At 50.7% G+C, this 27,380-nt stretch overlaps 10 protein-coding genes across 10 annotated transcripts; 4 read left to right on the top strand and 6 right to left on the bottom strand.

Moving 5' to 3' along the window:
* Nucleotides 1-1,181: 1,181 nt before the first annotated feature.
* On the top strand, nucleotides 1,182-2,006 carry CPAR01_09446 (uncharacterized protein; the record flags this gene model as incomplete). The annotated part of the gene is made up of 2 exons (XM_060493711.1): nucleotides 1,182-1,563; nucleotides 1,621-2,006. 2 exons carry the CDS (start codon nucleotides 1,182-1,184, stop codon nucleotides 2,004-2,006), a joined length of 768 nt encoding a protein of 255 aa, XP_060347841.1.
* Nucleotides 2,007-2,561: 555 nt separating this feature from the next.
* CPAR01_09445 (intracellular hyphae protein 1) lies at nucleotides 2,562-3,165 on the bottom strand (the record flags this gene model as incomplete). Its single annotated transcript, XM_060493710.1, has 2 exons — nucleotides 2,562-2,984; nucleotides 3,103-3,165. The coding sequence occupies 2 exons, from the start codon at nucleotides 3,163-3,165 to the stop codon at nucleotides 2,562-2,564; spliced, it is 486 nt and encodes a 161-aa protein (XP_060347840.1).
* A 3,320-nt stretch (nucleotides 3,166-6,485) lies between these two features.
* On the top strand, nucleotides 6,486-8,156 carry CPAR01_09444 (glycosyl hydrolase family 43; the record flags this gene model as incomplete). The annotated part of the gene is made up of 2 exons (XM_060493709.1): nucleotides 6,486-7,043; nucleotides 7,095-8,156. The coding sequence occupies 2 exons, from the start codon at nucleotides 6,486-6,488 to the stop codon at nucleotides 8,154-8,156; spliced, it is 1,620 nt and encodes a 539-aa protein (XP_060347839.1).
* A 237-nt stretch (nucleotides 8,157-8,393) lies between these two features.
* On the bottom strand, nucleotides 8,394-8,837 carry CPAR01_09443 (uncharacterized protein; the record flags this gene model as incomplete). Its single annotated transcript, XM_060493708.1, has 4 exons — nucleotides 8,394-8,486; nucleotides 8,563-8,573; nucleotides 8,632-8,750; nucleotides 8,812-8,837. 4 exons carry the CDS (start codon nucleotides 8,835-8,837, stop codon nucleotides 8,394-8,396), a joined length of 249 nt encoding a protein of 82 aa, XP_060347838.1.
* A 3,886-nt stretch (nucleotides 8,838-12,723) lies between these two features.
* Nucleotides 12,724-13,893, top strand: CPAR01_09442 (uncharacterized protein; the record flags this gene model as incomplete). Its single annotated transcript, XM_060493707.1, has 1 exon — nucleotides 12,724-13,893. One exon carries the CDS (start codon nucleotides 12,724-12,726, stop codon nucleotides 13,891-13,893), a length of 1,170 nt encoding a protein of 389 aa, XP_060347837.1.
* An 856-nt stretch (nucleotides 13,894-14,749) lies between these two features.
* On the bottom strand, nucleotides 14,750-16,612 carry CPAR01_09441 (uncharacterized protein; the record flags this gene model as incomplete). The annotated part of the gene is made up of 4 exons (XM_060493706.1): nucleotides 14,750-15,213; nucleotides 15,269-16,146; nucleotides 16,203-16,355; nucleotides 16,410-16,612. 4 exons carry the CDS (start codon nucleotides 16,610-16,612, stop codon nucleotides 14,750-14,752), a joined length of 1,698 nt encoding a protein of 565 aa, XP_060347836.1.
* A 3,889-nt stretch (nucleotides 16,613-20,501) lies between these two features.
* CPAR01_09440 (plasma membrane iron permease) lies at nucleotides 20,502-21,802 on the bottom strand (the record flags this gene model as incomplete). The annotated part of the gene is made up of 4 exons (XM_060493705.1): nucleotides 20,502-20,801; nucleotides 20,869-21,067; nucleotides 21,127-21,575; nucleotides 21,647-21,802. The coding sequence occupies 4 exons, from the start codon at nucleotides 21,800-21,802 to the stop codon at nucleotides 20,502-20,504; spliced, it is 1,104 nt and encodes a 367-aa protein (XP_060347835.1).
* A 1,171-nt stretch (nucleotides 21,803-22,973) lies between these two features.
* On the top strand, nucleotides 22,974-25,105 carry CPAR01_09439 (multicopper oxidase; the record flags this gene model as incomplete). The annotated part of the gene is made up of 5 exons (XM_060493704.1): nucleotides 22,974-23,312; nucleotides 23,405-23,899; nucleotides 23,991-24,567; nucleotides 24,628-24,853; nucleotides 24,904-25,105. The coding sequence occupies 5 exons, from the start codon at nucleotides 22,974-22,976 to the stop codon at nucleotides 25,103-25,105; spliced, it is 1,839 nt and encodes a 612-aa protein (XP_060347834.1).
* Nucleotides 25,106-25,194: 89 nt separating this feature from the next.
* Nucleotides 25,195-26,215, bottom strand: CPAR01_09438 (uncharacterized protein; the record flags this gene model as incomplete). The annotated part of the gene is made up of 2 exons (XM_060493703.1): nucleotides 25,195-25,907; nucleotides 25,975-26,215. The coding sequence occupies 2 exons, from the start codon at nucleotides 26,213-26,215 to the stop codon at nucleotides 25,195-25,197; spliced, it is 954 nt and encodes a 317-aa protein (XP_060347833.1).
* Nucleotides 26,216-26,842: 627 nt separating this feature from the next.
* Nucleotides 26,843-27,295, bottom strand: CPAR01_09437 (uncharacterized protein; the record flags this gene model as incomplete). Its single annotated transcript, XM_060493702.1, has 1 exon — nucleotides 26,843-27,295. The coding sequence occupies one exon, from the start codon at nucleotides 27,293-27,295 to the stop codon at nucleotides 26,843-26,845; it is 453 nt and encodes a 150-aa protein (XP_060347832.1).
* Between the last annotated feature and the right edge of the window lie 85 nt (nucleotides 27,296-27,380).

Raw genomic sequence — 27,380 nt, 5'->3', positions numbered from 1 at the left:
CCCATGACCCAAATATTAGGATTCGATGCAATGTGCCCATCCACTCGTTTTCCAGACCACCGGAGCATCATCGGCAACCCACCTTCATGGGTGGATGGAGCGAGGAATGACACGATTCATCAGCTCTGATCCTTCAGTATGTAATTCTCCCAATAGATTAAATAGACCGTTGCTGACCGACATATCAGGCGGGGTCAAAATGTAGTCAGATAGAGTTTGGGGTGCCTACACTGACGTGAGATAAAGTAGGTAGACCAGTCGGCAAAACGCGTGTAACTCCGGCAGCGGGGCGGGACAGCCCGTCAAGGGAGCGGCTGCGGGCCTCTAGTCCGAGAAGCAGGGGCTTCGGTCCTTAGATGGAGAGGATTGCCACTGTAGGCGCGTGGATGATTCCTCATCGAACTCGGACATGCAGCTCCAGCCATCGCTGCAGTTCACCGCCATCGACCGCGGAGTCTAGAATGTCTCACTTCTCGCCCTGATTAAGGTTGTGACGATAATCAAGTGCGGACTTTTTCTCGGCCGGTGGCAATATCAAGGGAGTAAAGGTGAATGCTGGCTTCCCTAGAACCCGGTATTATCATATGGAAACTCCGAGCCGATCTAGGCAAGGGAGAATGCCAGCTTTGCATTCGCATGCCAACGCCACATCCGTCAGCGTAAATCCAGCCTCATAGACCCTTCAGACTCGGACTTGGCAATGAGAGAACTGCTCGAAATGGTCTGGAGGGGTGTGCTACATGTTTCGCGGCGGGTTGTTACGATTGGTGGTTGGAAGGGGCCACTTCTTCTTGGCTGCGCAGAGCCTTGAGTGATTTCCAATTTCCATCCCTTGAGAAAGTGCGCAACCCACCTTCATGACCCTGTTAGTTCGCGAGAGCGTCATTCGTCTCCTCGGATGCCCTCGCCTTCCTTCAAGTAGGTCATCGGCCAGTATGCAGGGGACATGCGAGATGCAATGGACTTGCGTTGCAGGATTCAGGCAACGTTGCGTCCTCATCATCGAGAAACTGATCATGACGTGCCCAGGTTGTGAGGCCTGGCTAGACCTCACGAAGTGAAGTAGATGCTATGTTTGAAGACTATAAGTAACTCAGTGTTACTCACTGGAAAGTAGGATGGAAGAGAAACTCAAGCTATCCAGGCCAAACCCCCTATTCTCATAGATCATTCAAATCACAATGCACTTCTCAGTTATCGCATCTGCCCTCGTGGCAATCACCCCAGTTCTTGCTTTGACTCGGTCTCCTGCGCCGACTGTTACAAATGGCCAATACGTTGTGGACGGCTACGCATATGCCAAGCGCCAGATTTTCAACTTTGCCAGTGGCACTACCCTTCCCAGTGGCCTCTACAAGAGCACATGGAACATTTCTGACCCGCCAACCCATCGCTTCGACGCAGCCAATGTCGTTGTCGGCAGTGGGTATATGAATCTTAAGGTTCCTGGCGGCCAGACAGCCATGCCTTACAGCGCAGCCGAGGTCTCCACGACCTTCAACGTCAAGTACGCCTCAGTTCGTACTGTCGCTATCTTTAGTGAGCCTGCTGGAGTCTGCAACGGTAAGTCACGTATTCGCGCCCCAGAATCTGCCACTCGGTACTAACAATAGACTACAGGGGCTTTCTTCTATCAGAGTGACAGCCAAGAGACTGACATCGAGTGGCTTTCTGATCCGGCTTCCCTTAGCAACCAAGGAACTCGCAAACTCTGGCTCACGAACCAGGATGCTGATGGAGATGGTATCAAGACATACAACGCCATCTCACCCCCTGCCAGCCCAACTACCACCGAGCACGAGTACCGTCTCGACTGGACTCCCGGCCGCGTTACCTGGTACGTTGATGGCGTCCAGGTATGGACTACGACTGGTGATGTGCCCTCTGCCAGTGGTCCTTGGGTTTTTAACAACTGGTCCAACGGCGACAAGGGATGGAGTGCCGGACCCCCTGCCACCCAGGCCGACTTCAAGATTAAGGATATTTACATGTATTACAACCAGTAAGCTGTGGGAAGGCTTCTACACGTTGAAAGCTTGTGCCATTGAATGTGGTCATTACCGTCAAAATCTGTCTAACATGGCCCAAACAATGGTTACATCTGATGTCTCAAGGCCTTACGGAATCAGTTATGTACGCAGCGATTTTTCAAATCAATTTATCAGTTCGATCATGCACGGTGCTATATATCTTGCAATTGAACGAAAGTTGTTCATATAATGATATCGGGAGAGGGAGAGTTGAGCTGGCTAGCTTCATGCCAAGTACTTTGGTTTCTATGACAGGTGGAGGAAGCCGCAAAAAACCTTCCTCGCGCCTATTTATCAGTAGCGCTGGCTAGGTACAAGTAACTACTATAACATCAAGACTGCTCACGTTATTGGTGACTCAGAGTACACACGTCGGAGGTGCTGAATAGGCAAGTGAACGATTGTATCCAGCTCAATTTTAGTGCAGTTAGCTACGATCTATACCACTCTACAAGTTCGGCCCAGACAATCTTGTCAATCCAATGTTCCTATTGCGAAACAAATTCACCAGATCCATAGCGTAGGAGCTCTTTAACAGACGGGAATATTGATGACATCGCCAACTTGGAGCAGAAGAGGGTCGACACCCTGGTTGGCAGCAAGGAGAACGTTGACATCAAGGCCGAGACGCTCAGCGACGATGAAGAAGGTGTCGCCGGCAACGATGGTGTAGGTGGCCGCGCCGCCCTCAACACAGGTACCGGTGCCGGGCTTGGACAAGCAGGAGGTGTTGTCGGGGTTGCAAACGTAGGTGGGTACCTTGAGGACCTGGCCGAGGGCAATGAAGTTGGGGTTGGTGAGGTTGTTGGCGTTGGCGATGTCGCAGATGCCAGAGCTGTACTTCTGGGAGATGATGGTCAGGGTGTCGTTGGAGACGACAGTGTAGTCGATGGTGGGGCCGGGGGAGCAGGTAGGGGTGGCGGTCGCCGAGGCCGTGGCGGTAGGAGTTGCCTGCTGTTTGATTGTTAGTTTGAGTTCATCTTCATTTATGTTAAACCGTAGCTGAGCTCGGTCGTTTATGGTGTGGAAGATCATGACAACTGATATGATGCTAGAAGTTGAGGTAGCTTACAGGAAGGGCAGCGGCCAGGCCGGCGATGGCGAGGACTGAGAAGAGGGCGGAAGTGAACTGCATTGTGGCTGATTTGGGAGAATCAAGATTATTGGAGTTGAGCGAAGGAATGAAAGTTGGTAGTATCGAAACGATTGTGTTGGTATAGAGAGAGACTGGATCGAGAAGCTGGATGCTGATGATGACTTCCTAAAAGATCAGTAGTACTCGACGATCTCTCGCCCTACTTATATGGAAATCAACAGCCCCTGAGAGAAGAGGGAACCAACAGTTCGGACGCTAGCATTCTAGATCCCGTGAAGGAGCACTTGGCAACGGCAGTGTCTGTTTGTGGGGGCAGATTGGTTAGGGGCTTGTTCAAGGAGGGGCTGTGTGATGAAGCTCTCCGTGTTTTGTTTAGGCTAATTCGCAATGTGTCAAGGCGCGAGACAACAAGCAACAGTAAACGAGGCTGTTGCGAGCAGCGAATCTGCGCTTGGAGTGAGAGGTACTTCCTGAGCCATGGGCTTGGGTCACTCGGAGACTCGGGCATGATCGTGTTCCTGGCAAGCCAAGCAAGTAAACCTAAATTTCTGGAGATCGTGGCCCCCTGATTGACTCGTGCCAGATGTTGGGTCTGGGGAGGCCCTTGCAAATTTGCTGCGGTTGCCAGGAGGCCAAAACGATGTTTCTAGAATTTCAATATGAATTCACTCAATATCCCTTCTGTGCAATTTTTACATTTCATTAGGTGACGTGGCTCTCCTCGACTCCATGACTTTGGCGCCAGCGAGCTGACGATGGCCGAGCATTGGCGTTTTCGACCCGAAGAATTTAGGAGTTGGAGACAACGGCACATGTTAAATAAAATTCAAATCGTAAACTTGGACTAAAGCAAACATACCCTCCACAGCCTGAAGTCTCCTGATAAAGTCGAAGTACTGGATGGCTCCGTGTTCGCGACCCAGCGTTGACGGGTCATTACGCGGAGCATATAATCGGGGCAATCAATCAAGGTTTGAGCCTCATTCAAGGTCACCCCACCCTCACCGTCCGAACCATCGTCTCATCTCTCGCAAAGCCTGGCTCAACTGTTTGCATCGAAATTATCTGCCTAAGCATTTCTGCTCACTCACTCCCCGATAACACCAATGCCTAGATGTACTCTAGATGACTTTGAATGATCAACTTCGACAGTTACTTGATGGTTCGAAATATTGGGAGATTCCTTCAAATCCCGTAGACACGATGGACGGCCTCTCCACTTTCGACCGAAACTCTTCTAGGTATTTCCCAGATCGGTCTCGGACTGATGAACTTAGACTCCGTGTGGAGATCGCGGAGGGGTCCACATGCCCCAAAGCCACGCCATGCTACCCATGAGTCCCGGGCTTTCCGATCAGTTCGCCGTGTTGCGAGCTTGAGGCGGTGCTCACTCTTTTTTCCAGAACAATGTTCAAACGAACAAGAGGCAACCCAGGAAAGCGGTAGCCACAACGAAAATGCAACCTCGTGTTGTCCGAAAAGGGGTCGTGAAGGGGGCAAAAGCGGACCAGACTTCCCATTCTGCATTCAAAGCCTTGTCTTCATATTGCAATCCATCGATCTCGCTGGCATGTTGCTGTCAGTTATACAGTCTTGGCGCGAATTCCCTCATGATCACAGGCTGCGTCAAGCTCGGCGGTCTATTTTTGAGAGTTTCTGTGGAGTTGAGATGCTGTCAAGCTTTGAGTCTAACGGCGGGTCGCGTTTTCTTAAGCGCCACCGCCGTACTCGGCGAGGTTACGCTGGATTGAATGGATACGCCTAGAAGCTTTGGGGAGGGTGACTTTCTTAGCAAAGACGATTTGAGGAACTGCGTTTCTTTGTCGGATCATATCCGACGTGGCATCTACATCTGAGCTACGTGGATCAAATTATTTCATGCCCGCACGACAGTAGCTTCTTGGGCATTCCCCTTTTAGGAAACGACTGTGGCATCGCTGGAAAGAACGTTCGTGGCCAAGCCACCTGCTATGCCCTCTGAAAACCTTCACGAGTGCTTCGTCAGTCGGGGCAGATCAAAGTCTAAGCTTGTTATCGAAGAGACTAGATTCTTTGTGAGCACAAGTACCTGAATACAGTTTTGGTGAAGCAGTGTAGTGCTCATCCAGCACTTAAATTGATGTGCTTTTTCAAGCCTGCCATCAGATAACGATAACTGTACTGGACAGATGAAAGTCGTCAATTAATGACATCCTTATGCTCAGAGTATCTTCGCCCTGACTTTAATTCATGCTAGTTGATGGCAGCGCTTTCCAGGCATGGGGTACTGCTCTGTCCACTATGTTGCACCCCCAGATTGAGAGTGGATGTGATGATGAGTCCTCGAATCAGCACGTTTCTTTCATTTTCGACGGCCGTTGCGGACCACGGCAAGGTATGACTTGGCCTCTGGAAGCAGAATCGAATTTTCGCCCCTTTTCCCACAATGACTCGTAAACATGGAGGCAACCGCGCGCTTAGCATTGATGAAGGCGATATCGCTCAGGTTTTGCTACCTCATTTAATGACGAGGGTCCCTTAGTAAGTAGATTGAAAGTTTGAGGGCAGGTCAAAACTTTTGGTGCCCGGAAGTTGATGGAACTAAGTGCATGATGGCTTATTCGTCCTCACTAAAGCGGTCAAGTACATACCTGATGCCGCTTAATAACCTTCCCGACGACCCCCTTCTCATAGCACCTTCAATGTGCTTTAGATATCATCGCTTGCTCTGTCTTACTCCTCGCAGGACTCGCGACCTCATACAGCCCTAGAGATCATCTTCGTCCAGTCCACGAGAGGTTTATTTAAGGTAGTGTGATTTCGGGCAAGGTAAGCAAAAAGGCCGGACGAGACGAGGACGTAAAGACTCCAGCTATGATGAACAGTGAAGCTCCCATGCAATGGCCTCAGGATCTACCGCACAAGTGCCATTTCGATCATCGTCTGCCGTCCTCGAAAACGTGGCTCAGCATTTATTTCACCGATCAATGTGTATGGACGTCGATGATCGTGGCCCGCTTCCCCGCATGATGCTGGAGAATCTCCGTCCGTTCCCCTCATCTCATCAGTTGCATCTCCAGCCTCCGCCTTTAGCCGCCCCAGATCAACCCCAACTCAGATGTTGCGCACCAATTGCAGGATAGATCTGATCCGGGATCACGGCTCACGCAATCGTCTTATTTGTGCGCAAGTGGTCGTTTCTGGGCGTTGTGTAAGGGTTCAGGTCGACTCGTGTCAAAGAGTGGGAAGAGAGTCAATATTCGGCCATGATAGAAGCCATGATTAACTACTAGTAGCTTCGGGCACTATAATAATAAGCTTATCATGGCTGTAGTCGTCTTTGAGACTTTCATACCGATCCATTATTATCTAGATCAGCCATGAACATGATATTCACCCTCCTTTCAGCCATGGTGTTGGCGACCACTGTGGCCCTAGCCCAGGATACCACGTTCACGAATCCTGTCTTGTGGCAAGACCTTGCCGATTTGGAGGTCATTCGCGTCAACGATACATACTACTACACGGCTTCGACGATGCATTACTCTCCGGGAGCACCTGTGCTCAAGAGTTACAACCTTGTCGACTGGGAGTATGTGGGACACTCGGTACCTGAGCTCATATTTGGAGAAGAGTACTATTTGAATGGTAGCACCAGTGCCTATGTAGGCGGCATTTGGGCTTCTTCCTTAAAGTACCGGGAAAGCAATGGTCTGTTCTACTGGTACGGGTGTATTCAGTCTGGCGGAATGAAGACCTGGATTTTCACTGCTAGTGATCCAGCGGGACCATGGACTGCTCAACCGCCCATCGACGAATGCTTCTACGACTTGGGTGTCCTTGTTGATGACGATGATACTATGTATGTCGCGTACGGAAGATACAACATCAGCGTCGCTCAACTCTCACCCGATGGGCTGCAGTCGGTCAGAAACGAGGTGAGTTCCGAATCCGGAACATGCAAGGGCATCTTTGACTTCTCTTTCTAGGTCGTGTGGGTCGACCCAGTACGATATCTGGAAGGAGCAAGATTCTATCACATTGGTTCCAGCTATTATATCTGGCTGACCAAGCCCGCGGATGGTCAGCATGTGTTGAAAGCAGATAACCCGTGGGGTCCGTACACCAATCGTACGGTTCTCGACAGGATGGCATCCCCAATACCGAACTCCGGAACACCTCATCAGGGAGGCATTGTGGATACCCCTGATGGTGACTGGTGGTATATGTCATTCTTGGACGCGTATCCAAGTGGCCGCATCCCCGTTCTGGCACCGCTTACATGGGACGAAGAAGGCTGGCCTCAAATTGTTACGGATGAGGCCGGAGGCTGGGGCAAGACGTATCCGATACCGATTGAGACGGAGAAGAAGGTGAAGGCAGCTGGAGCGTACACCGACAACTTCGATAGCCCTGTTCTCTCAGCCGAATGGGCTTTCAACCACAACCCGGACAACTCTGCCTGGGAGCTCGGCCCTGACGGTCTGACATTGCACACGGCAACTATCACAGACGATTTATACAGAGCGAGAAATACTCTTGCCCACAGAATCCAAGGACCAAAGAGCAGCGGCACATTCCGACTGAATCTTGGCAATATGGCTGATGGCGACGTATCAGGCGTCTCAATCTTCCGCGACGAGTCCGCTTACATTGGGTTCCGCAAGGAGGACGGCACTCTGAAGCTCGTCGCGGTTCATGACCTTATCTTGTCCGAGAGCTCGGGCTGGCAGACTACCTCCAATGGCACGATCGTAGCCACGGCCACTGAGTCTGAAGTCGACCTGTCGGGGGTTGCCGATGGTTCTGTGGACATCTACCTTCGCATAGTCGCAGACGTCCACCCGACTTTTGGGGTTGAGGCAGATAACCCGAGCCAGCTGCTGTACAGCCTGGACGGAGAGAACTTCACCCAGCTTGGACCGGACTACCCCCTCCACAACAGGTGGCAGTTCTTCCTAGCGTTCCGTTTCGCAGTGTTCAATTATGCTACGAAGTCTCTTGGGGGTTCAGTCGTGGTAAAGGAGTTCACTCTCGATTCTGTAAATTAGTTCAACACTTCTAGGATAGAAATCCTCGTGACGAAGAAACTGGTCCGAATGTCACTGCGGAAATTGCGGTGCGCTGTTCCGGCTAGTATGATTATCGATATGAATGTGAAACCCTTCGTTGGACCATTTCTTTCTGGTCGCTGTTCGTGTGAACATCTTCCTTCAGTGCTTTATGTACATTGTTTCGGCCTTCTCAACATGTTCTTCTGCGATGGGTCGTTCTTGAGGAAAGTCGGCTCATGGTCCGCACTCTGCAGTTTGCAAGCCATCGATCTCGAGGCAGTCGTTTTGGAAGTCATTGTTTCGCACAGGGTCGGATACGATAATGCACTGTGTGAAGGAAGAAAGCACAATTAGCAAAGGGCAGACCTGGGACTGCAGCCGGGATGTTGGATTGTTAGCTTACTGCATCGCCTCCTGTGCCTTGTGTTAGCAGTCTGTTTCCACTATGGTGATACTCAAGGGAATGACTTACTCATATAGCCTTGGTCGTGGCATGCAGATGTCGTCCAGTCAACGCGGACTTTTTTGGATGCCTGTTCGCGACAGAAGCAGCTGATCTCCTGCTGGGCGATGGTACCCGCCGCGAGGGTCCTTGGTGTGCGTCAGTATATGTATTCTTTGGCTCGACCAATTTCAGATGCGGCGTTCTTACGCAAGGAGGACAATATGGGTCAACATCTTTGACGCTTGGGGTGACTCGACAGGTTTTGTCATGAAAACCATATGCCACTGTTCAAGCGGCCGGGTGTGGCAGACGTACTTATGTCCCATCCCTCGATGGGACATTTCTCTCTTCAATGACTGCTGCGCTGTAATCAAATCTATTTGTCTCTGAGGTTTTACTATATCTAAGTAAGCGCGCAGATATGCCAAGCTGCGCGGTTCCTGATGATCTAGCTTGGAGATAGTGATGTTTTGGACGAACCATTGCGATAGACTTCAACTTAGAGGTAAGACACTGGACCATCCTGACTTGCGTCGGTCTCGCAAGCTCATGTGATAGGATGCAAGGGAACTGATCTCCACCAGAGAGGCTTGGACCAGAGACCTCGAGTCATGCTGCTGGGGACCGTGCCGAGATGAGGCTGTCTAACCTTTCACTCCGGATATCAAACTCTCGAAGTGCTTTAACCGAGGATGACTTCTCTGTTGAGGCTCGATGAGTGTTTTCCAGGCGTCCGGCGGGATAGCTGGAAAGGGAGCCGCACATGTTGGAGAAGGCTTTCGCAAGAAGATGTGAAAGACAAAGTAGGGAAAGTTGCCAGCGCAATCATTCCCAAGCTCCATTCCCGCGTACCTGGAATGAATTTGTTTGAAATCAAGCGCAGCTCCAAAAAAGCACAGTCTTAAGACTGTGATCAGGGTACATTCGTAGTAGTCGGTTACCAAGGCTAGCCCAAGCGTCATCTGTTTGCTTCTTGCCTTAACAAATCGCAGGACTGAAAGTTAATGCGAGCCTGCCCTTTAGGAGAACTGTCCAAAGTGAGTAGCTGTATCACATACACATAGAATCATGCCAATTGACCAAGAATAGAGGACGATATGATTCTGACTGATATGGGTCTCGGCCAGGGGACGTGGATCAAGGAAACTGACTACTTCTTAGTAATAAGACGAAAGGGATAGTTCCTACAACTCCAACAACAAAATCAAATGATTGATATTGCGACATTTTCTGGAAAAATTGCCATTTTGTAAGCGAAGAGAGTATGTTTTCAATCACGCACTTGTCATCGACAAGGTTGTGCTGAACGTGTTTTTACTCGATCTAGCGAGCTGAATCCAAGGGATAAAGCCCAGGACATCCATTTTCTGGTGCACTCTCAAATCGAATAAATCACAATGTGACCAGCCCCCTAGGCACTCGATAAAGATTCGCAGCCAGATCTGGCAAAAGGTCTTCCACGATGGGTGTCCAATTGATGAAACAAAAAAGAGAAGAGTACTAGAAACATCGAGTCAAGTACGCCATAATCCTGAAGGCCTCGCAGCATCAGGTAGGATGAAGACATTTACTGAGCCGCGGCTGGATGTCATTGGGATCATTGAACTTTCGATGATGAAGGAAGAAGGAAAGAAGAAAGCAAAGAAACAATTGCCAGTAAACAAGGAAAGAAAAACGTTGGATGATGCTGTGCTATGGCACCCGTCTCTCAGGGAAATAATAGCCGGAATCGTATCCAGATTCATAGCTATCTGTCACTTGATCAGCGAAGTATCGAAAGTTCCCTTGCCTTCGGCAATTGGGTTTGGAGCCTGAAGTCGGCCAAAATGCTCCATGGAGCCAATCATGCTTGGACGGATAGCCCAGGCCAAGCTGCAATAGCTGCTCAAATTCACTCAAAGGTCCACGAGATTTTGTTGAGCCTCCTGAGATATTGCTTTCGTTCAAGGGCATGATGTGCGAATACGATGGTGTTCCACCATTAACCTGAAGTTCTGTTGTCGCTCTTCGTGAAGAATGGCAATCCAGCAGCTTCGATCCAACTATTTCAGCAACAGTGCAGTCCTTTACTTCTCCTTCATAGTATCCATCCCTTTCATTCGCAAAAGACCCGTAGCCGAATTTGGCTGGAGCATCCTTTGGAATGGGAAAGGAAAAAGAATCGTACGATGATGCCATAGCTGACAATGCTTTGTTTTGACGTGACGGGTGTCGTAGGATACTTGAATATTCCCTGTTCGATGTTCGATAATCGGCTCGGAGGACTTTTCAAACGATTGAGATCAAAGGCAGGCTGTCAAATAGAAACGAGCGGTCGCGCAGCGAAGGCATGGGATGGTGTCTGTTTGATCTTGTCAATGGCAAAGTCTGCTACCACACTGATGTGAGTTAGCCAAAGAGCCTCAGATGGCAACATGCAATAGATCGCTATCAACAGTGCAATTGGAAACATAGCTCAGTGAGATCTGAACGTTCATCACAATGAATCTCTGCTTGGGAGCATGTGGATGTTTGATGACGTCGGGGATGGCGGCAAAAGGAGATGGACTCACCGTCCTGGCTAAGGTACCTGTAAGGAAAAATGGATGTAGGCTTTTCTTTTCCGGAAAATCATGATTTTGGCAAAATAGCAGCGAGTATCTAGATCCTGCTTTGAGATTCCAAGCAGTTTCAAAAGATAGAATGATCTGAGGACTTGCAGCAGTTGAAAGATCTGGAAGCGGGACTGCCCTGCCAAGAGGTGGTTGGTTCTCTGACCACGTGCTACCCTTCTCAACGCAATGTGCCCACACGCCCCAGACAGCCACCCGCAACATCGAACTAGGTATTTCCACACTCCTTGTCTTAGGAATCTTCTTTTCCGTTGGAAACCTAGACCACGATATATTGCTTACTGACAAGTCCCCGGAAGCACATGTACACAGTAACTCTTCAAGACGTTACCAGAACTTGACCAAGTTCTTGCACAATGGTTAAGGCAGAGACTTTGAGAGTTTGTTCTCAATCTTTCCGAAAGCTGATTTTTGACGGATATAGTATTTCTCTAGCTCCATTGAAGCCCCGTGCCGGAAAGAAAGCTAGGACAGTGTGAGCCCCTGAGACTGCGAGACACTTCAAAGAAGCATCATTCATCGCAGCGTTCGATACGAGGAGAAAGCGCCACCCGCCAGCCCATCACTGCCCACCCTGTGAGACTTGAGCCTAGAGTGGCAGGATAGCAACTTTCCTACATACCGAGTCATCATCTATGTCAGGGGCTGTGTTACGCTGCCTCGCTTCTAATACCGTACGCGCCAGGTGTAACCGCCGCCGTCTTATGCGGACCTTCTGTCGACACGAGAGAGGCGTTGGGGCTGCAAAAGGTCTGGACTCTCGAGTGCTCTATGCGAAGCCTCTACGGTCGTTGATATGACTTCAGGGACATTTGAGGCAACGTGAATCTTCAATATTCACGGGATGATGTCCACCGATCAAGGTATGAGTTATCCATCCAGGCATCTACAACTTGGAATTCTCCAATGGCAAGTGGCTTATGGAACGCGTCAGCAGATTAGCATTGGTTATGTGGGTATCATTCAAAGCAAGCTTCGATTCCAGGAAGTGTCTGGTAGGTGTTGTTGAAGGGAGTAAAAGTATAAGTTGGCGGTACAGGCTTCTGAACCAAATTTGACAGACAAATAAAGTATCGGTAGTCAAGTCAAAACTCTCGCTGTCGGGGAGATGAGAGGTCCGTCCAGTACGGAGGAGGTCACTGGCCATTTTTAGGCCCCGACGATCTGTGCCGCTCTTGTAGCCCCTTTCCCCAACTGATACAAAATTAAGACCTTGTCCAGAGCAAAACACAGCCTCAATGGGTGCGGTCTAGTATTAGGCCGTTTTTGGCTTGCTAAGCTACGCGTATGTGAGGTTGGAGTAGAGTGCGCCTGTCATGTGGCGGGGAATGAGACGGCGACTCAACCGGGCGAGTCTAGGGAAGAGGCGCTGTCCCTGCATCCAGGTCCAAGTCACATTCGAACGCAGCCATTGTGAGCTGCACATAAATATAGATGTTGAATCCCGCTTTCAAGTTTATGAATTTGAACAATATTCAGCTCATTGCGTTTCGGCTTGGACAACAGAATGCTCGATATTCCCCTCGAGGACCTCCAGAATCGTGGTCCCTTCGAATCCCGTCGACCTTATTCATCGATTTCGGATCCCAGCGGCACACATCGCAAACGCCAGACAATGGGGAATTTTATCTTGATTCTATCCTATGCCATCGATTGGGTTTTACTCATCGCATTTGCCGTGGCAGGCCTGCTGCTTGGCAATCTGTCGCCACAAAAACGGCCTTTTAACCTGGAGAACCCAGATATCAGCTTTCCGCTTCACAGCGATACCGTTTCTGTGACGAATCTACTGCTCCTGAGCGTCGCATTACCAATAGTGGTGATCTTTGGAGTAGTCATACTATTCGTACCCGGGGGAACAGTTCCCAGAGATACTCCAAGGTCCCTTGTCTGGAGTAGGAAGATTTGGGAGGTGCACGCAGGATGGCTGGGACTCATCCTCTCGGTCGTGACGACCTGGTTCATCGTGAGCACAACAAAGAACCTACTCGGGAAACCTCGACCGAATGCATTGGCCCGCTGCCAGCCCGATCTCGACAATCTGGCCCGGTACATTGTTGGTGGCATATCAAACACCACCACCGTCGCAATGGGACAGCTCGTATCGGCCGACATCTGCACCAACCCTGACAAGAGTGTTATTGATGAGGGGTTCCGCAGCTTTCCGTCCGGACACTCATCCGTCGCAGCTTCAGGACTCATCTATCTCATGCTCTTCTTGGCGAGCAAACTTGGGGTAGCCGCGCCGTGGGCACCTCAGGGGGTACATCTGGGACCTACCCATCACTCTGCTTTCCCTTCCCGCATCGATGGGGAGAGCTTGGCGGGAGAAGGCCAGGCGGGCAGGCTCCCTGAGCAGGTCATGCCGTTTCGAAGACAAGCAGCAGCTCCACCCATCTATCTTGTGGTCCTCACCCTTGTTCCATTCGCGTTGTGTATCTTTATCTGCGCTTCCAGATGGTACGACTTCCAACACCACGGTTTCGACATTTTGTTCGCTTTCGCTATCGGCGCTACCTCATCTTACGTTGCGTTCCGCTTCTATCATCTACCTATTAGTGGAGGCGCTGGCTGGGCTTGGGCCCCTCGAAGCGAAGATTCCGCTTTCTGGGCGGGTGTGGGCAAACAAGGATATCGCCACAGTTCGACCAAGCTTCGGCAAGATTCTGTATGCTGAAATACATTCCCCGTTTAGTACATTCGGGCCAAAAGACTTCAGCCGAACCCACCAATCATCACATTTGTATTACAAGTAGTGGTGCAGACTAGCACGCATTGATGTACAGTAGATATGGCTTCTCATTTCATGGTCAGGGGACCAAAAGCGAATACCTGCTTGGGGAGTCAATCATAGCGTTGATAGCTTGTATCTACCATGTTACACGTCACAATTCAAGGTCTCTTGCGAGGAATCTGCCCAGGCAGGTGCTGATTTGTTGAGATATTCGACCTAAAGAGTATTCGTACTCGCTGATCGTTTGAATGTGGAATCTCGAAGCTGTCAAGGGGCTCGGATTTAGCTCCTAGATGCCCGGAGACCGAGCGAGGGGCACTTGTCATGTCTGGATTGTCAATCCTGCCACAACGACCGAGCTCTCCGCTCACACCAGCTAAATTTAGACCCATGCTAGGGCATCAACTAGCCATGGAATTATGGGAAGCCGTTCTTTGCCACTTTAGAGGTCATCAATAATTTCATAAGGTTCCCAAAGCTGGTCAGATTGCCCACGTGCTCCATGCCGGAACATGGTATACCGTTTTCTATCCCATGCCCGGATCTTTACATCGTGCAGTTCCGAAAAACTGTGAATCTCACTGGGATTAAGGATGAGGCTTACAGGCGAAAAGTTCATGGATTTAATGGTCACCTCTATGAGTGACTAGTGAAACATCTTGTATCATACTGAAGTCGCTGTGATGAACACTCCTGTCGTGCTGGTTTCTTGACCAGTCATAAAAGCCATCCGTTGTCACGAAATTCCACGGCTTTCTTTCAAGCCATGGTCTCGAAGTGAATACTCGAACCCTAAAGATTACCATCCGAAGTTCTCGCAGTGTACTTCGATGCTTATGTCGCCAGTGGCGATACAGTTTGCAGCTGCGTTCTGGACAATCTCGGTCAGTGACTGCGGGCCGCAAGCAGCAATCAACACCCGTTGACCAGGCGCAGTTGACTGCAGCGTTTGAGTGATGGCCTCCCCAGCCCGCAACTTGTCAAACTTGATATCGCACAGCCCCTCAAGACCCAACGATATATCTCCTTGTGGTACTGCCGCAGCCGAAGGGAGAGCTTCCTTGTTCTGCTCCGCGCCAGACCCGGGTAAAAGAGCTTCAACCTTCTCGTTCGGTGACTTCAGAGAAGTGGGCGACGAGACATTTTCAGACGACTCGCTCAAGGAGGCCGTGGAGCCCTCTCGGGTAACGTGCAGTAACACGTTCACCCCTGCGCCGTGTTGGCTCAGTGACTGAAGGTGATCCGTGAACCATTCTAGATTTTCTGTCACACACGTCAGCGTTCACTCCACACGTGTCGTTGATTGAATTAGACAAACCCCTCTTTCTGACGGCCCAGATAAAGTCAACACGTTTGTGCGATTCAAACTCCAAGTGCTGTAAGAGGCTGGTTGCCAGGCCGAAGGTAAACGTCGCCCCGCTGCCTCCGGCAATCAAGACCACCTTGTCGTAGTTCTTCGGGTTAGGGAACGCTCCATAGGGTCCGTCAACAGAAGCCCACACAGTTGTACCAGCCTCGGTATTAGCTAGATCATGCAAAGCCTTGGTGAAACCATCATAGGAGCTGAGGACCAACTCCAGCCCCCCGCGAGGGGTATTGGACACGATGGTAAAGGGGTGTGTTTGGAATGGGCGAACACCGGGAATCCAAACGAAGCAGTGCGAGCCGGGAGTAGCACCCGACAGAGGCTTCTTGATGACCAGACGAACACCATTGTCTGGCAACCGGTAAATGGTAGCGCTGTTGTTGACAAGGTTGTACAGCATTCTCGACCCCCGAATCAGACGGTCAAGTCCCCAAATTGCGGCGATGAAAACCATTGCCGCAGGGATCTTCCATATCCAGTAGGGCCTGTGAAGCCCAGTGAAAATAACGGCCAGCAGGAATCCCACCAGGTGGCTCACATAAAACCACTCGTAGCCAAGATTTCTTGCCAAGCCCATGAGCAGGAGGAGCATGGCAAAGCCTGCGCCAATGCCCTCCCAATTTTGCACTTCGAGCAGGGTGCTCCACCGGTCCTGCATTCCGTAGTATACCATATAGAAGATGGCGTGAAGAAGCATCTGAAGTACGGCTGCGTACCCGGCTAGACGGTGGAAGAAGTTGAGTCTTTCGTAGGAGTGTCCGGTCAAGACACCGAGGGGGGTATTTTTCAGACCGAAGAAGACACAAAGCGCCATGTTCGCCGTCGACATCCTGTACATGAAATGTCAGCACCCAACAAGGTGGCAAAGGGACCCTTAAAGTCTGACCATCCAAATCTTGCAGCAAAATTGCTCATCTTTGCCTTGTCAACATGATGAAATGACATGACAATGTTGACGCCGACGAAAGCAATAGTCAGCAAGGCATGGCCTCCCGTTGGAAACCCCGGCACCTTGCGAACCAGTAGGCTTCGTATCTTCCTGCCGGTTGTTAGGGCTGATCGAGCGCCAAGTGATTTCTGACGATAGTCCTACCTAGAAGCCTTGGCAAGGGGCGATGACGAGCCAGTTCTTGTTGACTTTGATGTTCTGCGTTTGATCCATTGCGCCCAATGGTAGATAACAAGAGCCGCAATGACACCTGCCACTACTCCCGCATATACCTTGACATTCCACTCATTCAAGAGCTGTCGTGCGTTGGGCGGCTTCGGTTGCTTGGCTGCACGGGATTCGATCATGTTTGCCAACATTGAGTGTTGAACAAAGCGTCCAGTCGACAGCGATATTGATATGAGCAAAAGTGGCAGACTCTCTCTCGGACCAAACTACCGCACCTTAAGAGGATTTGGCGAGTTTCCTCATACACTTATATCAGATCTCGATGAAGAAAATAAGAAAATAAAGCTCTGCCTACGTATCAATCTAGCTCCAGCAAAATGGTCAAAGTGCGGAACGTTCATCCCTTGTTCCACTATCGGATGCACTGATTTCAATCACGGACAACTTCCTTGGTCGAGAACCTCATTTTCGTATCATGTTTCCACCGAAAATACCGCATCGCTTGCGAGACTGCGAACATCGGACGGCTGAATGTGACATGGAAAAGTCAATCATTAGCTTCACGATGGCCCTGATTGGATCTAATCAGATGTCTAGATAATCTTTCGCGCTAGAGCCACACACGCCGGCGGGTTAGGTTCTGGCCTGGATCGTATCTTGAAAAGAAATGACTCGCTTTCGATGTCGATCTACTTGCCAGTGACTTGTGTGACTTATTGACTTCTTGACGCGAGAAAGGAGATTTGATATCTTCGGGTAGGTGCCAGTGGGTATCCAAGAGACCATGAGGACCCACGAATATGTCCAACAAGTTGCCATGTGTGAGGTTGGTAGGTTTGAGGACTCTACGCTTACGAATTCTATTGCCATCTGGTACCCACTTGAAGGCTTTCTTCACGTACGCCCCCTACAATTCTCAAGGTTCCAGCGGCTTTAGTGGATTTGATAAGATTCTTACCTTGGTCGACTGGACCACGGAAGGATATCTCGCCTTGTGGGCTCGTTAGATCTTTCTGATTCCGTCCTTGAGAAAAACACGATCCTAACTTTGCCGGGCTCATCGGAGGAATTGCGACGGATAAAACAGGCTAGTAAAAAGTCTGTTGGGCGGCCGCTTGGGACCTCGTACGTCAGAGGAGACTAATTGCAGGGTCCAAAGCCTAATTTCGGCAGGTTGTCACGACAAACGATGCCTAAAGCAACCTTTTTCACTATCCTAGTATTTCCCAAACCATGGAATATTGTAGATGCCATGTGAAGGAATTAAACTACATCATGTATTCCCGTCAAACAAGAGCCGACGTGAACACTTCTCTGTAGTCAAAGAAGGCTAATATGAACGACGGTCGTTTGGAGCCGTGTCGGTTGCGTATCAGGACTCTGGGCGTGGAAACACTTACCGTAGAAAGGAACGAATCATCGTTGAGCGAAGGAATGAATGTGGAAGTTGCTTGTCATAGTTTTAAAAAGCGGGTACAGCTCTCCGCTCCACGTGGATACTCGAAACTACGTCTGAGAAAGGCATCTGGGGGTGTGGACAGACACGAACTTGTGGACAGACGCTACGGATACCCATTCGACTCAACCAATCGACAAAGCATTCAACAGCCGTGCCAAAGTGGGATCGGGAATAAAAGTTTTTCAGCCCATGTTTTTTAGTCCTGCTAATCAGAAAACCATCCCGGCTTCAGCCCCAACCGGTGCTTCGGGTCTGTCCGACTTGGCTTTTTGGGGGGGCACCACTTGACAAGCTTTTTTGGCCATAACTCCGAGATCGCAACTCCGAGCAGTTTTGAGCTCGTACGACCGAGCCCTGTCTTTTAGTCGCAACCATGTTTCTTAATCATGTCTGACATTACCTCACATTGGCGGTTGCAATAACTTTAGATTTTGGGATAGAATGGCAAGGTCCCCGCCATGTGTGAAAGTCGCTTGCAAGAATTCAACATGCTCTAGCTAGTTCTAGGTCACAAAGGCTCATATCTCATTTTCTCAGAAAGACGGTGTTAATGTAGTCCGCCGTGACCTCACAGCGTCTCGTTGAAACCGGGCGGAACGCATTTTGGATGCATGAGATAAAGAGCCTCGGGTAACCTTTCTTGGATCACTTTTGTACAACACGCAAATAGGCTATTCCGCGTACTTGAAGATAACGATTACAGACAAACGTCTACACAGTGGGACAAGATTGGGCCCTTATTCTGGATTTCTAAACAATGACCCACGAGAAGATCGTTCAAAAGCCGACTAAATCCTCCTGTTGAACCAATTACAAGAGAGATCGAGCCCACGTGTACACAAGGAATCTTTCGGTGTCGACTTACTTACTGTGAAGTTGATAATAGTGTTGGTGGAGGGCGGAATTCTAGAAACATAAGGCCTGCGGCTTCGTGGATACCTCGAGGCAAAGTGTGCTCATCCATGGAGTTAACGGACTATACGTAGAATTCGCCATGCTAATGGCTAACATGACCACGCGTCCCGGCAATCCTGCCACCTAATGTGGGTGGCTCTTCAAGTGTAATCCACCTGGAAAGCAGTGCGGTGTAATTCAACTGAGGCCACACGGCTTAACCCGGGCACACGCGGATATTCGGTGTTAGAAGGCATGTCGTTCGCCCCAGAAACCCTCTAGAAACAAGTATGGAGAGTAGGCAAAAATAAATCAAACCGTGGGGACTTACAACGTAGTAGCCGTAGACGCTTTTCCCAAGTTGTGACTATAATGGTTCGACCTCGAATCGATGTCTCTTTTGAGATGACATGGGGTCTTGCAAAGACCCTCTCATGACTCCTGAATCCCAGTGAAAGTCGGTAAGGATCAAGGGGTTAGAAGTGCGATTTAGGTGGAGTTTTCCCAAGCCAATACCAGTATAGATGGATTTGCTGACAATCGTGGGGGTGTAATGAAAAAGACGGACTCTACAGGGGACTCTGGTAACCAGATTCTTGGGAAGACCTGTAGTGAAAGCAAGAAGGCTGGCTGCCGCATAGTCCCGGCAAACCATCCGCCTTGGCTTGCGGGGAGATGTTAGGAAGATAGTGACCAGGTGCCCGACTGTGGACACTGATCGCCCATATTGTCGCCGACCTATTCGCACATTGTCTGCTAAGTATCTTTGTCATGGTTTACAGAACAGGCAATGAAACCCCAAGAAAATGCCAGTGGTCCGAGTTGAGCATGGCTTACTAAGTTCGAAGTGGCCTGGTATCTATCGCCGAGTTGACACCTCGGAAGGCCGAGGGATCATAGCTACAGCCTACGCCACGTTCTGGTCAAAGTCCCACCCGGGAGGAAGCCCGCGTCACCCAGTCGCGTGTGATATGAAGCAATGTCTCTGCGTACCCGTGGAATGGCATCGCTTCGGCCTCAAAAAGTCTTCTGATGCTAGTGGAGGTTGGGTAAATATCCCACTGAAGTTACTTTTTCTGCATTTCTGCAGCTCCCCTCAGCGGATCCTCCTAGTCACACGCTGTAGTCTTCCTATCTTGTAGAACACTACTATCCGAAAGATGGTGGGCCGCTGGGTCCAGGTAGAGGCTAGTAGATCTAAACCTATGCCTCATGCAGGTATGGCTGTATTCCTCACCGAGTAATGCGATGAGAAAACATTTCATACCATGGCCCCGTACGATTGCTCGCGTGTTCATGGGACAACATGGAGCGGGGTCCAAATGCTTGGCTGGTCCACGAAGGGCATTGAAGGATATCCTCTAAGGAAACTGCTAGAAATTAAACCAGTGACACGTCCAAGGAAAGGATGCAGACTGAGTAAACAAATATTGTCCAACATAAGAGCGGGTTCGCCACATGGTTTAATGCTGTAGACTTGGACTGAAAGCCGTCGAAGATTTGAGGCTAGTGAAAGAAGCAAGAAGGTTGATGACTATTCAGATATTTATTCGAATTACTAGGTAAATGAACCAAAAAATCCAGAGTATTGGTATAGGGACCGAAGTCTTGAGTGTGTGTGCCCTCCACCAAAGTTTTCGTCCCCTCCATGGATGAGATCCGGCAGCACAAAGATCTCCAAACCAAATAACCCCCGAGCCCGCCATCGTGCCTAATTATTTCAGTGCGCTTGTAGTGGTTGACATATCCTTCTTGGGTTCGTTGACAGAGTGTTCAGTAGGCGTGGATGTTCCTGGCATTTCCTCAGCGGACTCGACCTTGCCAGCAGTCTTTGGCTTCATGAGGGGCCAGTGACCATTGACTTCGTGGAATCTCAGAAGCACAAGCCAGCAAATGACAAAGATCCAGTAGACATTATACGAGATGACAGATCCATAGGTGGCAGAGTTGTTCCAGCCGAAAATGGCATTCAGGAGACCCCAGCCACCGCCACCGTTCAACTGAGGGCTGCAGCACTGCAAGAAGTCAGTCTCGCGATCACAAGTCCCATTTCAGCGCGAGTGCGCGAGTTTGGGTACTTACGTTAACGTGCCAAACACTTCTGTCGATATCGTAGGATCCAGGACCTGCGCCAACCTCAGCCGCATCACCACCGACGGCTGTGTTCCATTCCTGTGCTTCGAAGAACCACACGGCGCGCGAAAACAGACCAGCAGCGACAATGTAGAGCAAGCAGGTAGAGGCGACGAGGAAGATTTGAATCTTGGAAGTAGATCCACTCCTGAAGATTTCGCGTTAGAGCCATCTGGCCGACCATTCTGGTGTGATAATATTTCTTACTTGTAGAGGAGGTAGCTCGCGAGAACACCAACGATCAAACCAACCACGACCGGGAGGGGTACGGCAGTAGCAGGTGCTGCGAAAGTGACGCCGAAGATGAAAACGATCATCTCAATCCCCTCTCGCAAAATGGTGATGAGGGGTAGGAAGAACATGACGTATTTCTCCTGGTTCCTCTTGAATCGAGAGCCAAACGTCGAGGTCGTTGTCTTTGCTTGGGGCTCCATGGCCTTGGCAAGTTTGGCGCGCCATTTGTCTTGCAGCTTGCCAACTCGAAGGAGAGCAACTCCCATGAGCGTGATAATGATGGACGCGAAAAGAGCAAACGAGCCTTCGTAGTAGTATTCGTGCGCTTGCCAGCTGTCTCGACCGACTCCGTAGAAGACACCGATGATAGCGGCCGCGACTATGATGCAGAGGGTGAGGCCGAGGGCGGTTCCCATCCAGACCTGCGTCGCGTGACGGGTTAGCATAACGCGACGAAGTTCGCAAAAGGATAAAAGCTAGGCCAAGACTTTACCTGTTTACGAAGAGCTTTGTAAACAGTGACATCGCGTCCGGGGCCTCCGAGGGTCTGCTTCAAGAAAGCGAGGAGAACAGAGACAATGATGCCAGTCTCCAAGGACTCGCGGAAAACGACGAGGAAGACGGGGACCGAAAATACGTTGACGGCCATCTTGCTCGTGATGATGGGATCAGTGTGAACCTGTTGGATGAAGTCTAGTTCGGAGCGAAGGTGGGAGGTCTCTTAGCCGAGATCGATGAGGCGATGAAAGTCTTTATCAATCTGGCTTGCTGATCGAAGGGGAGTAGTCGTGCCTATCGGATTGAGTCTGGTGCTTCTCCAAGCCGAGCTCGGATTCGGAGGGGTCTAGGTATGTCGACACGGCAATCATCGGAGGGCAAGGAGTCCAGATGAACCCACCAATACATGGGAGGTCGATATTGTAAAACTCTGCGGATCTTGGAGGTGTGCTGATTCTCCTCCCATCACCTCAGGGGTGGTTGATGGATCGATTAGATTGGATTACCAGGTCCGAGCTGGGCAGGAAACAGATCGAGAAGAGCGGGTGTTTCTCGGCTAGTCCTATCAGGTATTTTCTCCTCCAAACACTTGCGATGATCATTGGCGCTCAACGTGAGTCGTAACACTCGTACTACGCTGTTAAAATTGCTTCCACTTCCAACACAGCGGCGCTCAAACACAATCCTGGTAGCCATGTCGTTGAATGTATCTCGACCGTACCGCTACAAGATGGATCTGAATGCAAGCTCGAACCGAAGATGTCTCCACATACGCAGGCCGGTCGTGTGATGGTGGGGGGCGACGGGTGGAGGAGGCCCCGAAGGGTCTCCCGGTGCTAAGCATTTCTGCCCTACTAGTCTAACCCCGGTGCTTGCTGATCAGATGGATAAGATAATTGAGTGATTTTTGTGCCGGCATGGATTTGGCTTTACTTCCATGGAAAGTGGCGTCCCGGAAACGTTGCCTCTGAGAGACCCTGTTCGTCTAGAGTCGGCCAGCCTCCGGGAGGGAAGAAAAATCAGATGACTCCGATATGTCGCCCGACACTCCAACCCGTTCAACTTGAGAGGATCGAAGACTGATATCGGCGGCAACGGTTGCTCCTCCTATCTTCCCTTCTTTCCCTTACAGTAGGGTGCCACCCACCTCATTTCCTGTCGAAGAGCCAGAGATAAGTTCTCGTCTTCCTCTCATCGACAGCCAGCCAGGACATCGCACTCCTCGCCAATTCCCATCGCGGCTACTTCTGTCATTCGAGACAGCCTACGGAAGACACGCCATCGACCATCTTCACTGGACCATAGAGTGAACTGAGGTCGCCATGGTCAAGACTCTGTCTCTCGCGCTCGCGTGCCTGGCCTCGCGGCTCGCTGCTGCAGCGACAGTCAACTACGACTTCACCGTCGGCTGGGTCACTGCCAACCCCGACGGTGCCTTCGACCGCCCCGTCATTGGCATCAATGGAAAATGGCCCATTCCCCAGATTGAGGCCAACATTGGCGACAACATTGTGATCAACGTGCACAACGACTTGGGCAACCAGTCCACTTCGCTGCACTTTCACGGGCTGTTCATGAACGGGACCACGCACATGGATGGTCCGGCCCAGGTGTCGCAATGCCCCATCCCGCCGGGCTCATCATTCCTCTACAACTTCACCGTGAGTAGTCACACCTTATAACGTTATAGTTCGCATGGCTACGAACTCTAGCAACGGAGTGTTTACTAATGCCAATCTTCACGGTGATCCAGATCACCCAACCGGGCACATACTGGTATCACTCGCACACCATGTCCCAGTACCCAGACGGACTCCGCGGCAGTCTCATCATCCATGATCCGGACAATCCCTATGCCGGGGATTACGACGAGGAAATCGTCTTGACGCTTTCAGATTGGTACCATGAGCAGATGCAGAACCTCATCCCGCCGTTCATGAGCAAGACGAACCCCACCGGCGCGGAGCCTGTGCCAAAGGCAGCGTTGATGAATGAGACGCAGAACCTCACCATCTCGATTCAGCCAGGCAAGACCTACTTGATGCGCGTCATCAACATTGGTGCTTTTGCAGGACAATATCTCTGGTTTGAAGGGCACAACATGTCTATCATCGAAGTTGACGGTGTTTACACACAACAGGCGACTGCTGAGATGATCTACCTGTCCGTCGCCCAGCGCTGCAGCTTCCTTCTCACAACCAAGAACTCCACGGCCGAGAACTTCGCTATCGTCGGTAGTATGGACACGGTAAGCTTGAATCTTCCAGAATGATGCAGACACATAAGGCCGTTCGTGAAGAAACCATCTCAAATGCTAATGTCGATATTTTCACCTCCAGACATTGTTCGACACTTTGCCCGATGATCTGAACTGGAACGTCACAGGGTGGTTGGTGTACAATGAGAGCAACTCACTTCCGGAGCCGGCATTCATCGATGAGCTCAATCCTTTCGACGACATGACGCTGGTACCACACGACGAGTTGGCTCGTTTCGGAGAGCCAGACCAGACCGTTGAGCTCAACGTCATCATGGACAACTTGGGTGATGGTGCCAACTATGCGTTCTTCAACAACATTAGTTACAAGGCACCAGTGGTTCCGTCATTGTACACTGCACTTACAACCGGTGCCGATGCGGAAAATGCCGAAGTCTACGGCGACTACACCCACAGCTTTGTTCTGAAGAAGGACCAGATCGTTCAAATCGTGGTCAACAACCTGGATTCCGGTCGCCACCCGTTTCATCTTCACGGGCATCACTTCCAGTCTCTGTACCGTGGTGAAGAAGAGAGCGGTACTTTTGCAGACTCAAACATGACTGAGAGTGACTTCCCCGCCGTCCCTATGCGCCGCGACACTCTCGTCCTCTGGCCCGATGGAAACATCGTCCTCCGCTTCAAGGCAGACAACCCAGGTAACATGTCCTTGCGATATGGTTAAAACTGGGATTTATACTAATCCTCTTTTCATATAGGCATCTGGCTGTTCCATTGCCACATCGAGTGGCATGTTACCTCGGGGTTGCTGGCGACCTTTGTTGAGGCACCGCTGGAGATCCAAAAGTCCCTCACTCTGCCGCAGAACCATCTCGATGTTTGTGCAGCTGGAAACGTGCCCGTTGCAGGTAACGCTGCCGGCAACACCAAGAACCTTCTGGACCTCAGCGGCCAGAACGCACCTCCCGATCCGCTTCCGGCTGGGTAAGTATCAAACTCCTCACGGCCTAGATGTACCACTAACAGAATTTCAGATTCACGACCAAGGGAATTGTCGCGTTTGTTTTCAGCACCATCTCAGGCGTTCTGGGCATCTGCGTGGTTTGTTGGTACGGCATGGCGAACCACGTCTCAGAGACCAACAATCCCGCCGCTACGATGCTGAATGTCCAAGAATCATCCGGCTCGGCCACAGAGGGCGAGACTAAGCGACCTGCCGGATCTACCGAGAACTAGAATAACGCGGTGGATACCCAAACGATACCTGTTTCTTAACAATCCTATTTAATCTATTCTGGTATATCCAAGCACTTTCCATCCCAGCCCTATCCAGGCAACTCTGCCACTGGAGTCTTCGGCGATTGTGCCCATCCTTTATCTGGTTCCAATTTTGGACTGCCCCTGTATCCAAAGCCCGCTGGTTCGAATTTGAAGGGCCGGGAGGTGCCGTCCAACTCAGTTGCTTCGGACTCTGGCCGCGCCGAATTCGCTTCATATGGCTTGGCCATACCGCCTTCGTACCCATTTCCCTTTTCAGTCGCATTATCCATCTCTGCCGCCCCCGTTTGTCGCAATTTCCTTCTGGAGTACCATATGTATATCAAAGCAGCCATGAGGACCAGGCACCCTCCCGCGATACCAACGCCGAGTCCGACTTTGGTAGTTGTCGTCAGACCCGCCGTATCGTCTGATGAAGAGCTTTGTGTTGCAGTCGGATGTGATGTTGTGCTTGATGCTGTAGTTGTGGGAGGTTGAGCTTGAGCGGTCGTCGGGGCAGGTGAAGTTGGAGTCGGGGTTGTATTGGGCTGTGTAAGAATCGGGACATAGCCAGGCTGCCAGATGACGCTTCCTCCAAGTGAGGTCGGAAGCTGTACAACGTTTTGGAGGATCGAGGAATCGGTGAAGGCGACGGTTCGGGATGTTTGTGGGCACCAGCACGCGTCTGCTGATGTCAAAGTCGTGGGCTTCGCCGATTGTTCGCAAGCCACCCATTGTTCTGAAGTGCCGTTGCAGTAGACTAGACCTGCCCATGGTTGATCTTGATATCAAATAGTTAGTCTTATGCCCATGGATACATCTCTCTCATCATGGCGACTGCGACCTACCACTCATGGCTCCTTTATCCGGACAACTCGCGTCTCGATAGTCTGGGTCGCTACAACCCGCGAGATATGTGATTCCGAACCGACCATTGTAGCAAGCATGGCTTGACAAGCACATGTCGCCGCCCTGGCAACAAGTCTTGTACCCAAGGTCTGCATTTCCACACGGAAACCATTCTCCCACCTCGTCTCCTGGTCCGTGGTAGCATGTACCATTGCTGATGTAGGGATTTGACGAGCTCATGATGTTTTCCTGTCCCACATTCCTCCCCCGTCAACAAGATTTCCTTCGTTGTCGTCGCAGTCCACCAGTAGACTTTCGCGGATGTGCTCGTGTCGTGAGGAGAGAAGTTCGTGAGGGGCAACAATTCGGCTCTCACTTGCCACGGAGAAAAAGAATGGCTGGGACGGGTGACGAACAACGCGGGAGGGAAAGGGTGGGAAAGCGTTGGTAGCTATATCCCTTGCGGTCCTAGTTATGACGGCGTGGGCCATGTCTTAGGTTGGCTGGTTGGACTGTTTGCCAGGGCAGATTGCCAAGGCCTGTTGGTGCAAAGAGATGCAACCGGTCCCGTGGACGAACACTTTGTGCATCATCACCCCAAAAAAGAAAATGATCAACTTTCTACCCCCCTTGGAGCTGAGTCTGTCCGAAGCCGAGACTTGTCACGGCTGCTGTCAATACGAGCCCTGCCAGCTTTAATGCGTTTTAGCTCTAGACTTTTGGCCTTTATCCGACCAACAGAGGTTTCTCTGGAATGTAGCCAATGATGCCAAACGCCGTTTTCAATAGTGGGGAACGAAGTCCTCTGGGACGAACCGTTTGACGGTTTCGAACGAACAACTCTGTTGGTTTTGCATGGTGCCACGCTCAGCTCCTGCACGCAGCTACCCGTTGAATACTGCGCCTCCTCCGACAATTACAACTCAGCAGGGATTTATTGCAAATTCGTTTGCCTTCCAAATTCTCAGCTGCAGTCTCGCTCCATGCGGCCAGCACAGCTTCAAGAATCAAGATGCGTCGTTGCTCACTCTCCTTCGCCGTTGACGGTAAGCGAGGCCAACGGGTGCGACCTGCATGAGACTGACGCGGGGACATGCACCGATGCGGCCATTGACGCGGGCTACTTTGAAGGCTCGCGGCCGAGTAAGACATTGCGATACAGTAGCGTGTTGTCCCGAGAGCAAGGGAGGCTAGCAGGGCTTGGATGTGACGCGCCAACCCAATACCCATCCGGACTGATCTCGGTGTCCGCAAGGAACAATCGATTTTTGACATTTGGGGGGTCACAAAGACCAACAACGTGGTTGCAGGGGAGAACATGCATGGTTTCCGGATTGCACCGGAAGTCGGCACGCATGAAAGGTGGCTGAATGACTATCTCCCCGACAGACTAGGTTCTATTGAG

Source organism: Colletotrichum paranaense (assembly GCF_030867605.1).
Source record: "Colletotrichum paranaense strain IMI 384185 chromosome Unknown Scaffold_7.1, whole genome shotgun sequence".
NCBI lineage: Eukaryota > Fungi > Ascomycota > Sordariomycetes > Glomerellales > Glomerellaceae > Colletotrichum > Colletotrichum paranaense.
Note: the sequence above shows the minus strand (reverse complement) of the source record. Positions and strands in the feature narration are given on the sequence as shown.